Below are 14,930 nucleotides of genomic sequence, written 5' to 3' on the forward strand. Positions count from 1 at the left end.
CAGTCCAATTTGAAATTGGCGCCGTCCGGCGCCATTTTCCTGTGGACCGGAAGTCGCGGCCGGACAGTAAGATTACTACTTCCGGTCGCGGCTTCCGGACTTGTGCACTTGGACCAGCGGCAGCAGACGGAGCGGACGGGCCGGAGGGAGCCGCGGCGGCAGGGGCAGGTAAGAGATTTCTATGTATGTTCGTGTGTGTTTACTACTGTATGTAAACCTACTACACTGTGTGTTAGCTCAAAAAATGGCGACACACAGTGTAGGAGGTTAGACCGTTCAAACCCCTCGTTTATCCCGGCACTAGCCAGGATAAAGGAGGGGGGGATTTTCAGAGCTCACTAGAGCGAGTGATTTTTTCCCAATTTTGCAGCAAAAAGCAATGTGGTTGCTTTACCACATGCAATGCTGCAATTTTGGGAATAGCTCCATCTAGTGACCAGCAATGGGAAATATTATAAATTAGAATCTAATTTATAATATTTCCTGACTCGTGAAAAAAAGAAAAAAAATTTGAACAATGTTTAATCACCTACACACTAAATGTTTAAATAAAAAAAAAAATAAATCATGTTTTGCTGGCAACACATTCCCTTTAAAGAGGCTCTGTCACCACATACATTATAAGTGCCCTATATTGTACATGATGTGATCGGCGCTGTAATGTAGATTACAGCAGTGTTTTTTATTTCAAGAAACGATCATTTTTGACGGAGTTATGAAACTATTTTAGCTTTATGCGAATGAGTTTCTCAATGGACAACTGGGTGTGTTTTACTATATGACCAAGTGGGCGTTGTGGAGAGAAGTGTATGACGCTGACCAATCAGCGTCATACACTTCTCCCCATTCATTTACACTACATCTATATCGCTATCTGCAGCCTCATACACACACACTAACATTACTGCAGTGTCCTGATAATGAATATACAATACCTCCAGCCAGGACGTCATGTGTATTCAGAATCCATCCTATTTCACAAAGTGTACATAGCCTTTAAAGAGACTGTCACCAGATTATAAGTGGCCTATCTCCTACATAATCTGATCGGCGCTGTAATGTAGATAACAGCAGTGGTTTTTATTTTGAAAAACAATCATTTGAGCAAATTATGAGCAATTTTAGATTTATGCTAATTAGTTTCTTAAAGACCAACTGGGCGTGTTTTTGATTTTGACCAAGTGGGTGTTGTAAAGGTATGAGGCTGACCAATCAGTGACTAACCAGCCTCATACACTTCTCATTATTCCAGCCTAGCATGATCCACAGCACAGTGTGATTCTGCAGTTAAAGCAGCTTGAACAATGATAAGTTTTTGATGCCGATTGGTCACTGATTGGGCAGCCTCATACACTTCTTTACAACACCCACTTGGTCAAAAGTAAAAACACGCAGTTGGTCTTTAACCCCTTAGTGTCTAAGCCTGTTTTGGCCTTGTGGACACAGCCGATTTTTGCAAATCTGACATGTGTCACTTTGTGTGTTAATAACTCCGGAATGCTTTTGCCTATCCAAGCGATTCTGAGATAGTTTTCTCGTGACATGTTGTACTTCATGATACTGAAAAAACTTTCGTCGTTAAATTCAATATTTGTCAAAAACACCAAAATTAGGAGAAAATTTGCAAAAATCTGCATTTTTCTAAATTGTAATGTATCTGCTTGTAAAACAGATAGTAATACCACACAAAATATTTACTAGTTAACATTTCCTATATGTCTACTTTATGTTTGCATAATTTTTTGAACGTGCTTTTATTTTTCTAGGACATTACAAGGCTTAGAACTTTAGCTGCAATTTCTCGCATTTTCAAGAAAATTTCAAAAGGCTATTTTTACAGGGGCCAGTTCAGTTGTGAAGCGGCTTTGAGGGCCTTATATATTAGAAAGTCCCCAGAAGTCACCTCATTTTGAAAACTGCACCCATCAAAGTACTCAAAACAGCATTCAGAAAGTATTTTAACCCTTTAGGCGTTTCACAGGAATTAAAGCAAAGTAGAGGTGAAATGTACAAATTTCATTTTTTTTTCTTCGAAAATTCATTTGTAATACATTTTTTCTGTAACACAGAAGGTTTTACCCAAGAAATGCAACTCCATATTTATTGCCTAGATTCTGCAGTTTTTAGAAATATCCCACATGTGGTCCTAGTGTGGTAATGGACTGAAGCACCGGCCTCCGAAGCAAAGGAGCACCTAGAGGATTTTGGGGCCTCCTTTTTTTAGAATATATTTTAGGCACCATGTCAGGTTTGAATAGGTCTTGTCAGGGGCGTAACTACGAAAGAATGGGCCCCATAGCAAACTTTTGACTGGGGCCCCCCCTCCCCTGGGTGTCACACAACCCCCCCCCCCTTTGTAGATAGTGCCTTTTTTACAGCCCCCCCGTAGATAGCGCCATACAGCCCCTCTGTAAATATCTACAGAGGGGGCTGTATGGCGCCGTCTACACAGAGGGGGCTGTATGGCGCCGTCTACACAGAGGGGGCTGTATGGCGCCGTCTACACAGAGGGGGCTGTATGGCGCCGTCTACACAGAGGGGGCTGTATGGCGCCGTCTACACAGAGGGGGCTGTATGGCGCCGTCTACACAGAGGGGGCTGTATGGCGCCGTCTACACAGAGGGGGCTGTATGGCGCCGTCTACACAGAGGGGGCTGTATGGCGCCGTCTACACAGAGGGGGCTGTATGGCGCCGTCTACACAGAGGGGGCTGTATGGCGCCGTCTACACAGAGGGGGCTGTATGGCGCCGTCTACACAGAGGGGGCTGTATGGCGCCGTCTACACAGAGGGGGCTGTATGGCGCCGTCTACACAGAGGGGGCTGTATGGCGCCGTCTACACAGAGGGGGCTGTATGGCGCCGTCTACACAGAGGGGGCTGTATGGCGCCGTCTACACGAGGGGGCTGTATGGCGCCGTCTACAGGGGGGGGCTGTATGGCGCCGTCTACAGGGGGGGGCTGTATGGCGCCGTCTACAGGGGGGGGCTGTATGGCGCCGTCTACAGGGGGGGGCTGTATGGCGCCGTCTACAGGGGGGGGCTGTATGGCGCCGTCTACAGGGGGGGCTGTATGGCGCCGTCTACAGGGGGGGCTGTATGGCGCCGTCTACAGGGGGGGCTGTATGGCGCCGTCTACAGGGGGGGCTGTATGGCGCCGTCTACAGGGGGGGCTGTATGGCGCCGTCTACAGGGGGGGCTGTATGGCGCCGTCTACAGGGGGGGCTGTATGGCGCCGTCTACAGGGGGGGCTGTATGGCGCCGTCTACAGGGGGGGCTGTATGGCGCCGTCTACAGGGGGGGCTGTATGGCGCCGTCTACAGGGGGGGCTGTATGGCGCCGTCTACAGGGGGGGTCTGTAGGGAACGCCATACAGCCCCCCCCCGTAGGGAACGCCATACAGCCCCCCCCGTAGGGAACGCCATACAGCCCCCCCCCCGTAGGGAACGCCATACAGCCCCCCCCGTAGGGAACGCCATACAGCGCCCCCCCGTAGGGAATGCCATACAGCCCCCCCCCCCCGTAGGGAACGCCATACAGCCCCCCCCCCGTAGGGAACGCCATACAGCCCCCCCCCGTAGGGAACGCTCTACAGCCCCCCCCCCCGTAGGGAACGCTCTACAGCCCCCCCCCCGTAGGGAACGCTCTACAGCCCCCCCCTGTAGGGAACGCTACACAGCCCCCCCCTGTAGGGAACGCTCTACAGCCCCCCCTTGTAGGGAACGCTCTACAGCCCCCCCCCTTTAGGGAACGCTACACAGCCCCCCCCTTTAGGGAACGCTACACAGCCCCCCCCCTTTAGGGAACGCTACACAGCCCCCCCTGTAGGGAACGCTACACAGCCCCCCCCCCCTGTAGGGAACGCTACACAGCCCCCCCCCCCTGTAGGGAACCCCCCCAAAATAATGCGACCTACAGTGTGAAAAGACAAGTATCCCCTCTCCACAGGAGAGGGGATACATGTGCGATCGCTGGCATTGATAGGGAGAACGGGGGACTGAAAGTCCCCTGAAGTTCTCCATGACTAACCTCTGACTTCCGGCGTCTGCACTGCTCAATAAAAATGAAAGGAGCGCTGGTCACGCATGCGCACAAGCGCTCCATTCATTTCTACGGAGCTGCCGACACAGACCCCGGAAGTCCGAGGTTTGTGATGGAGAACTTCATGGGACTTTCGGTCTCCTGTTCTCCTTATCGCTGCCAGCGATCAAACATGTATCCCCTATCCTGTGGAGAGGGGATACATGTCTTGTTTAATGGCAGAGCGGGGAGATACCTCCCTGCTCTGCCGTAGTCGTGTTCAGTGGCGTTGCGCTGTAGCAGCCATAGCAGCTGCTGGCGGAGCCTCCGGCCATGGTGGGGGCCCGTGCCAGCGGGCGACACGGGCCCCCTCATGCCCCGTAGCAGCCGCTACGGCTGCTATAGCGGTAGTTACGCCACTGGGTCTTGTGGTACCAAAACAGTTAAGACCCCCTAAAAGTGTCCCCATTTTGGAAACTATACCCCTCAAGGAATTTATCTATGGCTATAGTTAGCATTTTGAACCCACAGTTTTTTTGCTAAATTTATTTGAATTAGTATATGAAGATGAAAGTCTACTTTTTTTGTGAAAAAACGTAGACATTTTAAATTTTTACAAGGAATAAAGTAGAAAAAACACCCCAACATATGTAAAGCAATTTCTTTCAATTATAGCAATACCCCATATGTGGTAATAAACTGCTGTTTGGACCCACAGCAGGCCTCAGAAGAGAAGGAGCACCATTTGGATTTTGGATTTTGCTGGAATAGTTTTCAGTGCCGTGTCGCGTTTGCAATGCACTGGAGGGATGAAAACCGTGGAAACCCCCCAATAGTGACCACATTTTGGAAACTACACCCCTCAAGGAATTTTTCTAGGGGGTAAAGTTAGCATTTTTACCCCACAGTTGTTTTGCTGAATTCATTGGCATTAGTCTGTAAAGGTAAAAATCTACTTTTTTTCTGTTAGAACTTAGACATTTTTAATTTTTACAAGGAATAAAAGGAGAAAAAGCACCCCAACATTTGTAAAACAAGTTCTCCTGATTACGTAAATACCCCACATGTGGTAATAAACTGCTGTTTGGACCCACACTGGGGCTTAGAAGGGAAGGAGCGCTATTTGGCTTTTGGAGCACAAATTTAACTGGAATAGTTTTTGGGTGTCATGTCGAATTTGCAAAGCCCCCGAGGGACCGAATCAGTGGAAGCCCCCCAAAAGTAACCCCATTTAGGAAACTACACCACTTAAGGAATCTATCTAGGGGTATAGTGAGCATTTAGGCCCCACACGTCTTTTGCAGAATTTATTAGAATTAAGCTGTGAAAATTAATATCAACATTTCCACTAAAATGTTGATTTTTTTCAATTTCACAAAGGATAAAGGAGAAAATGCTGCCCAACATTTGTAAAGCAATTTCTCCCGAGTACGGCTATGCCCCACATGTGGTCATAAATGTTTTTTCATTAGAAAGTAATTAACCCTTTTCGAACTGATCCATGTTTTGCTTTTTTCTTTTTCGTTTTTCTTTCCCGCTTTCCGAGAGCCACAACTTTTTTATTTTTCCGTCAATAGAGTGGTGTGAGGGCTTATTTTTTGCGGGACGAGCTGTAGTTTTTATTGGTACATAAGACTTTGAGCACTTTTTTACACTTTTTGGTAGAGCCAAACTGACCAAAAAAAACTGAGATTTTGCCGTTTAGAATTCTTTCTTTTTCGCGGCCTTCACCGTGTGAGTTAAATAATGGTATATTGTAATAGCTTGGACTTTTACGGAGGCAGCGATACCAATTTTGTGTATTTTTTTTAATTACTTATGAGAAAAAAATGTGAAAAGGGTTTCTTTTTGGACTTTAAATATTTATTAAATTTTTTCCACTAATAATAACTATTTACTTTTGTTTTTACATATTTTATTAGTCCCCATAGGAGACTTGAACCAGGAATCGTTAGATCACTGGTAGAATACACTGCAATACTAATGTATTGCAGTATATTGTGATTTTTACAGGCTCCTGTAACAGCGTGATCACTGTTTCTGTCCGTTAGTCCCGGGTATCAGCTGTAATTCACAGCTGACACCCGCAGCGTATGGCGCGGGCTCAGCGCGTGAGACGCTCCATATATCCCACACCACGACATGCTATTAAGTCATGGTGCGCAAAGGGTTTAATGGGCAGCGGATGGTGCAGAGTGAAAATTACAATTTTCCACTGAAGTGCCATTTTAGTGCACTAGTGCCCAGTTTGTGCCACAAACACCACATAAAATATTAACCGGGTTCTCCCGGGTATGGCGATGCCATATCGGTGGACGTAAACGGCTGCTTTGGAACGCTGTAGGGCTCACCCGAGCCGTGTTAGCGCTTATTTGTTACGAGACAATCTGTAATTTTCATTGGTACCATTTTGGGGTACATGCAATTTTGTTGATCACTTTTTATGCCATTTTTCGGCAAGCCAGGTGACCAAAAACCATAAATTCTGACAATGATTTTTATTTATTTTTGATGGAGTTTACCCTGGGCTATAAAGGACCATTATACTTTATTCTGCGGGTCGGTACGATTACGGCGAAACCATATGTATATAGTTTTTTTATGTTTTGCAGCGTTTGCGCAATAAAATAAGTTATTTATAAAATAAATTATTTTTTGTGTCACTATATTCTGAGAGCCATAACTTTTTTATTTTTCAGTCAAAAAAGCTGTGTAAGGGCTTGTTTTTTGCGGGACGGGTTGTAGTTTCTATCGGTACTACTTTGGCGTACATGCGACTTTTTGATCACTTTTTATTGCATATTTTGGGAGGGGTGGTGACCAAAAAATAGTGATGCTGGCATTGTTTTACGTTTATTTTTTTTGCGGTGTTCACCGTGCAGGAAAAATAATATTATAGTTTTATAGTTGGGGTCGTTACGAACACGGTGATAGCAAATATGTGTACTTTTTTTTAAATGTTCATTTTTTTACTATAATAAAAGACTTATTATAGGAAAAAAAAAAAAACAGTTCTTGTTTATATCACTTATAAGTTTGATTTTTACACTTTTTTTTTATTTTTTTTACTTTTTTCACTTGTCCCGCTAGGGTACACTTAGACTTGCAGCTCTGATCGCTGCTAGAGTACATTACACTACACACGTAGTGTAATGCATTCCAACTGTCAGTGTGACGTCAGTGTCACACTGACAGGAAGCCTACGACGACCACCCTCCGGCTGGTCCTCATAGGCTTCTGTACATGTCAGCCCGGAAGCCATTGTCCGGCGTCCGGTTGGCATGGGTACCATCGCCAGCCCCCGTGATTTCACGTGGGGACTGCCGATCGGCGCTAAACACCTTAATTGTGGCATTCAAAATCGAACGCCGCAATTAAGGGGTTAACTGCCGAAATCAGCGGCGATGGGCCGCTGATCGGCAACGGGGAATGCAGGGCAGACATCCTGCACAGTTAACTGCCGCTGCGGTGTAGCGCCGCACGGCAGTTAACTGTTAAAGCAGACATAACTGCACGTCAAGGTGCGTGCACTTACTGCTCACCTCAACGTACAGTTAAGTCAAGGTGCGCTAAGGGGTTAAGAAACTAATTAGCATAAATCTAAAATTGCTCATAACTTGCTAAAAAATGATCGTTTTTCAAAATAAAAACCACTGCTGTCATCTACATTACAGCGCCGATCAGATTATGTAGGAGATAGGGCACTTATAATCTGGTGACAGAGCCTCTTTAACCAGTTCAGGACCGGGCTATTTTGCGCCTTCAGGACCAGACACCGTTTAGCCATTTTTAGAACGTGTTAGTTAAATGGCTATAACTTTATTTGTTGGGCTAACGACGTGATTTTTGCGACGTTTTTTCCGTAGACCATGCAGGTTTCTTTTTTTATCGTTTTTATACAAACCTTTTTTACTATTTTAGAATTTGTATTCATAAAGTTTGAAAAGAATAGTAAAAAAATAAGCTTTTTTACGTTTCAGCTATTTTTTTTTGGTAATAACATAGCTTTACCCTAAAATAGACCTTTTATTTGTGATAGTCATTGTTTACCGTAAATTAATATATTACATGTCTATAATAGGGTAATTGGGTCAGCGCTAGCGGTACAACAATGATGTTTTTTTTTGGGGTGGGTATTTTATTATTTAATTTTCTTTTGCACTTGACTTTACTATTTTTTTATTACTGCGCTCTATCCCTCAAAGGTCAAAAAAGACCTTTGGGGAACTTTATATTTTTTTTTCTCTCTTTTACACCATGTTTTTCCACTGTAACTGGGGCTGCACAGCAGCCCCAGATACAGGGGAAATCAGCCCTTCCATAGTGCCGATTGTCACTAACTGGGCTGTGCTGGGTCTAGTAAGACCTAGCAGCAGTCTGTCAGTAACGGCACCCGACGATCATGTGACCAGTCACATGATCACCGGGAGGAATAGAGACAGCACCGCTGCCTCTATTCCTATACACAGCGTTCATTGAGCGCTGTGTAAAAAGACATCGGAGAAGACAAGCAGCGAAAGCTGCTTCTATCCTCTCCTCAGGGGCTCCGGCAGTCACTGACAGCCGGAGACCCGACATTCAGCTGCCCGATCGCGCGGGCAGCAAGTTAAGACCAGAGCCGTAGAGTCTATGGCTCGGGTTTTAAGGACCCTGACCGCTGGCCGTAAAAATACAGCCAGCGATCGGGAACCAGTTAAGTTGTGCTACTGATGAAAATTCCTAGTCATAATACATAGTGATCATAAACAGCTTTTGTCATGTATAAAACAGTGTATTGAAAGCATTTATTAATAGCTTGTAATCATCAACTTTGATGGCCCATCAGTCTGCGATATTAGTTGCAATTTACTTACTGACCTTATTTCCAGCTCTGCCTGTACGTCCTGCTCTGTGTACATAATCTTCATAATGATTTGGACAAGAATAATTAATCACAAGGATCAGATGCTTGACATCCAGTCCACGAGCTGCCACAGACGTGGCTACCAGCAACCTGCACACACCATTTTTAAAGTCACTGATGATGCTGTCCCGGTCATATTGATCAATGCCTAAAGAAATGAATATGAAAAATCTTGACTACAAACATTTAATTTAACCCTTTAGGACAAAGCCCTTCAGATGCCTGAATGTCCACACAATTTCACATTTTGGAATGCAACATTCCAAAAGGGGACTATATTTTGTTTAATACCTTTATTGCAGCACAGATGCAGCTTTAATGTGGTACCAAAGCAAAACAAGTATCATTTTTTTGTTTGAGTTTCATATAGGGTAAAAAAAAAAAAAAAAAAAAAAAAAGCTAAACTTACTTTTTCCAAATTAAAGGGGTATTCCATACACCGGAATTTTTCACCTATAAACTGGGTAGGTGAAAAATTCCAGACTGGTGGTGGTCTGACTGCTGGGACCCACATTGTTTGCCAGAATGGGCGACCCTGGAAATGCCCCAAGTGGAAAGGAGGCATTTGAATGGAGCAGGGGACCAGGTGTGTGTGTGCGTGTGTGTGTGCGTCTGCCGATGCCACGAGTATAAGCTGTTGCCACTAGAAGGCAGGATACTAAGAATAAAAAAATAATAAAATAAAAAAAAGTGTCAGCCTGTCCTGAATAAAGAAAAACGGAGAGGACGACACGGTGCTCCACTAAGGTAACTTTGTAAGGAACGGGGGACAATGTGAGCAAAAGGCGAGCGGAGACACTCACCTGGCAGTGTTGTGCTAGGATAGGCACAACACTATTGCTGAGCATGGAAAGGAGAACATGAAGATGGTTGTGGAAGTAGGCTGCCACCCGCTGCTATCCCACGAGAAAAAGTTCTGTTCCCGGGGGAAACCGAACACAGGATGTGAAGGGGAAAAAAAAAAAAATGCAGTATTCGGGACACGGCGCCTGACAGGTAGATATTCAAAACCGAGTATATTATAGTAGGCTTTATTTGTAATTGATACTACGCATTTCAGGACCGGACAGGTCCCTTCCTCAGGTACCTACCCCACAGATGCCACCTTGCAACTAAGAAGCATCCGCAGACACATGTGTACCCTGTAGAATTTGGTAAAACGTGTCCAGACTCCCAGGTAGCCGCCTTGCACAGCTGGAGTGCAGAATCCAGATGGTGCACAACCTAGAAAGCAACAACCACCCTAACGGAATTGGCCGTAATCCGGAATAGGGGTTCCTTGACCGGGTAAACCTTACAAATAACCAACCACCGCCATCGAGAATTTGTAGCCTTAGAGGCTGCCAAACACTTCCTCAGATCCTCCAGAACCTTGAACAAGATGCGCATGAAGTAGACCCACAAGGCGCGTACAACATCCAAATTGTGAGCGTTCCTTAGGATGCTCCGGAGATGGGCAGAAGGACGGCTTAACAATATCTTCGCTATGGAGACCACCTTTGGCAAAATGGAGGGCACGGTACAGAACACCGCCTTTTTCTTGTAAAAAAAAAAAAACCTACATGATTCAACCCTTCCTGGAGGAACACCGGAAGCCTGGTCAAGGAGAAAACCAGTAAAGGAAATGCAGATTCTCACACCATTGCAAATAGGTCTTCCGAATAAAGTTATAAATGTGGGCGGAAAAAGGTTTCCAAGCCTTCAACATGGTATGGATCACATGCTGCGATAGGCCTCATGCTTTCAGCACTGCAGCTTCAAGAGCCACACCGTTAAATGTAGCAACTGTAAATTCAGGTGGAAAAAAGGAGGCCCCTAAGAGAGCAGATTGTGCCAGAGGTAAGCGCCAGAGAAGGTTGGCAAGCAGGGCCACCATGTTGGCGTACCAACAATGACAGTCATTCTTGAGCTTGGGAAGAGGGGGGGGGGGGGAATACAGGTAAATCAGGCAGAATTGATCCCATCGGGCCATCAACATATCTACTGCATAAGCCTCGAGATACCAAGACCGGGTCTCACCTGGAAGAAAATTTGGCCGGACACCTCGTGATGAAGCCTGTTCGTGACCCGCGTACCTCTTTGGCGATCAATGTAGGCGACTGCTGTGACATGGTCTGTACCCTGACTGGGCCACTGGCCAGAAGAGAAGTCCAGTGACTGAGATCAGGGAAACTCACCCTCCATTCCAGAATATTGATAAGAAAGCTGAATTTCTGGTGCGTGCCGAGGCCTTGGGCCGTGAGATTCTGGAAGGAAGCCCCCACCCCCAACCTCGAAGTCGAGCAGCATTTGTGGAGCGTAGCAAGAGAAATGAGGAGGAAAGCCACCAATGCAGAGAGACTCGGACGGTCTGGGGCAGTAATTTTCAGCAATAGAGAATCTGAAGTGATTCCACTGGAGGGGGTCTCTCTCCGAAGCAGGTGTGTGAGAAACTGGGCAAAGAGGATAGCCTCTATGGAAGATACCATGAAGCCCAGAATCTTTATAAAAAAAAAAAAAAAAAAAAGGGGGAGTGTCTCGCTGAAGAGCACAGACTGCCTTGTTGGAGGGACCACATTTTCTCTGGAGGAAGGGGCAACCAAGCGGAGACTGGCAAATACCGTTCCCAGAAACACTAGTCCCCAATAAGGAGTCAGACAGGACTTGGACTGGTTGACTACCCATTCAAATTAAGCCAGGGTATCCAAAGTGATTTGTAGACTGGCCAGACTGTACTCCACGAATGGGGACTTGAAATCATCCACATAGGGGACAAATAAAATCCCACTGGAACGCAGAACAGCATCACCACCGATAGAATTTTTGTGAAAACCCACAAAGCCACGATGGTATGCATACCCGATTCCACTGAAGAGTGAAAGTCCACCTGTTCCAAGGAGGCAATGAGAAAACGGAGGAATTTCCTGCGAAAATGGCAGATTTTGACACAAGTGTTCAACATGTTGAAGTCCAGGACAGGACAAAAAGATTCATCCTTTTGAACGGAATTCTTGGTCTGAAAAACTCACACAAGGACTCCTTGACTCAAGTTGGCTACCCTGGCAGGTGACAGAAGTGGTGCAGACAGGAAGATCCTGTTAAGTGGAACGAGCACAGATTCTATCTTGTAGCCTGAAGAGAAAAAAGGTCTCACCCCCAGGCAGCCAGACGTCCCTGAAAAGTACTAGTCCCCCCCACCCGAGATCAATGTGGTGGGGCATCTCTAGGCAGAATTGGTCCTACCTGCTGCAACTTAAGGCGAAATTGGCACTGGGCTTGAAGGAAGGAAAGTTTGTTCTTTGATTCCTGGTGGGAAAGTGGACCGGATTATTATGGACCGAGGGATCTGCGAAAGGAGCAAATAAACGATATCCCGGTTACGTTTGACTCAGGAGAGCGCTCTTCTCACCTGTCGATTCCAAGATTAATTCATCCAAGTGGTTCCCAAAGAGACAGGAGACCGGGAATGGGAGAGCAGTCCAGAAGCGCTGTATAAGTAGTGTCTGTGGACGAGCAGTTAAGCCATGCAGTCCGGCACACGTCGACAATAAAAAGGAGGCACGAGCCACAAGTCGACCTGCATCTAGGGAGACTTCATACAGGTAAATGGTAGCGTTGGGGGTATGTTCACATGCCTAATTTTCAGGCATACTTTTTTTACGAAGCGTACTTTTACAACACATCTTTAAATTCAGGTGGTGTAAAAATACGCCTTACAGGAACTACTCTTATTTCTCATTGAGATCAACGGGAAGAGGTATGCAGGCGTATTTCAAAGCGTAATAATAGAGTTTCACGGTCTGAAATACACTTGAAATATGCCTGAAAACATCTTCCCATTGATTTTAATGGGAAATATGAGTAGTTCATGTTAGGCGTATTTTTACACCTTCTGAATTTAAAGATGCGCCATAGAAATACGCCTTGTAAAAAAGTAGTGACATGTCACTTCTAGAAACGTTTTGCAAATGGATTTCCATCAATGCATTAAAAATACTCTTCATAAATCAAATACGCTCCGAATATCAGCTCAAGAAACGCCTGGTTTCAGAGGCTGTTCTCTCTTGAAATCAGCCTTGTATTTTTTGGCTTCACACATGCCGTGTGAACATACCCTTAGACAGCTGGGAACAACAGAGGAGCTTGCACACTTTTCTAGTCTTCGGTGTGGAAGAAGAAGGACGACATTGTGTGGGGAAAGATAAGGAAAGTAGGGGAGCAGTAGTGTCGCCCGTCTCACCGCTGGAAAAAACAAAAAAGGAAAAGATAGCCTGCTGTACCAGCATATTTCCATACGAACTGGCAGCACTACACAGGATTCCAATTCGGTTAAAAAAAGGTTTCTTCACCCATACATCAGTGCAAGGTTTCAGCTCACATAGGCCTTCCTAATGCTTGAGAAAGGTCCATGTGGGCTGAAACGTTGCACTGACATATGGGTGAAGAAACCTTTTTTTCCACTGAGTTTTGTGTAGTGCTGCCTATTAGTTTGGAAATATATATGTGGGACTGGAGTAAGGCTGGTGCACACACAATTACGCATATTTTGCATTTATATGTGCTGCTCTTCCTTTTTCTACTCTGCTGTACCAGCAGCCATATATGCCTCCTACTGACACTAAGCGAAGACTAGCTAGCTCAGCGCATTTTAGTGGCAACAACAATAAGGATCCTTTTACACCAGCCAATTTTGGCCGTAACGAGCGCCGATTAACGACAGAGCTTGTTGATCGGCGCTTGTTCGCGCCTTTAACAAGGAGCTATAATTAGTAATGCATGGGGGCAAGCAATCGTTTACACAGTGAGATGTGCTGCCGACAGATAATATTTTCTGCTGCATAAACAATCAACAAGCATTTGCTCGTTCAGTAGCTGTACACAAGGCAGAAATCGGGAACGAGCATTAATATGTTTGCCCAAAAAAAAAAAAAAAAGTCCCTTTTACACGGACCAAAGTGTCAGTTATGTCATGATCACGGGCCGGCCTTTAGCTGAGCATCTTATAGACACCAAAAAAGATGTCTTTCTAATAAAAGATGCTCTTTAAAGCACAATTGTATGAAGCTGCTCTTTAACAAACATCAAATCATATACACATACTGCCAAAAGCAGAACGGACTTTATTTTTTTTTTTAAAACAAATTTTACCTCCATGAAGTGACAGGCAAGGATACGATGCTCTCATTAAGTCCTTAAGTAAACCATCTGCATGTTCCTGTTTGTCAACAAATATAATGACTGATCCCGTTTCTTGGTAATGCCCCAAAAGCTCAAGCAGTTTAAGAAATTTCTTGTCGTCCTCAATCACAATCTAGTGGAAAAAAAAAAATAATAATTTGCGATACAATAGGTAGGAACCATTGATAAGGTTTTCATGAAAAAAAAAAAAAAAAAAAAAAAAAAAAAAAACCAGCACAGCTCTGCTAAGTAAATTAAGTATCGACTTAAGGCTGGGTTCACATGACCTATTTTCAGGCGTAAACGAGGCGATTTAAAGCTCGCATTACGCCTGAAAACACGGCTCAAATACGTCGGCAAACATCTGACCATTGCTTTCAATGGGTTTGCCGACGTACTGTGCAGACGACCTGTAATTTTACGCGTCGCTGTCAAAACACGGCACGTAAAATGACAGCCTTGGCAAAGAAGTGCAGGACACTTCTTGGGACGTAATTTGAGCCGTTTTTCATTAACTTCAATGAACAGCTCCAGCTTACGCCCGTAATTGACGCCTCGCAAAATGCGAGTATGAGCAATTACGTCTGAAATGCAGGAGCGGTTTTCTCCTGAAACAGCTCCGTAATTTCAGACGTAATTGCAGTTATCGTGTGCACATACCCTAAACCTTCAAAGATGCTGCTTTGTGGCCTGTGCCTCCCCCATTCCACAAACAGGCACACAGACAACTAAAACCACCCTCATTGGGAAGGACACATACAGTGATCAAAATGTTAATATCCTGAATTTAATGGGCTGGAGAGAGATTTTGGAACTGCGGTTATACCAGAATTTTCATGTCTTGAGTGGAATG

The 14,930-nt window shown here is 45.1% G+C and overlaps 1 protein-coding gene across 1 annotated transcript in view; it reads right to left on the bottom strand.

Moving 5' to 3' along the window:
- The window catches only part of DDX46 (DEAD-box helicase 46), a 152,665-nt gene that overhangs the window by 36,901 nt on the left and 100,834 nt on the right, over positions 1-14,930 (bottom strand). Inside the window, exons 15-16 of the mRNA XM_075856327.1 lie at positions 14,048-14,210; positions 8,875-9,068 (exon numbers count right to left, since the gene is read on the bottom strand). Coding sequence (XP_075712442.1) covers positions 8,875-9,068; positions 14,048-14,210 — 357 coding nt within the window. The remainder of the gene's footprint in view (positions 1-8,874; positions 9,069-14,047; positions 14,211-14,930) is intronic.

Source organism: Rhinoderma darwinii, chromosome 3 (genome assembly GCF_050947455.1).
Source record: "Rhinoderma darwinii isolate aRhiDar2 chromosome 3, aRhiDar2.hap1, whole genome shotgun sequence".
Classification (NCBI taxonomy): domain Eukaryota; kingdom Metazoa; phylum Chordata; class Amphibia; order Anura; family Rhinodermatidae; genus Rhinoderma; species Rhinoderma darwinii.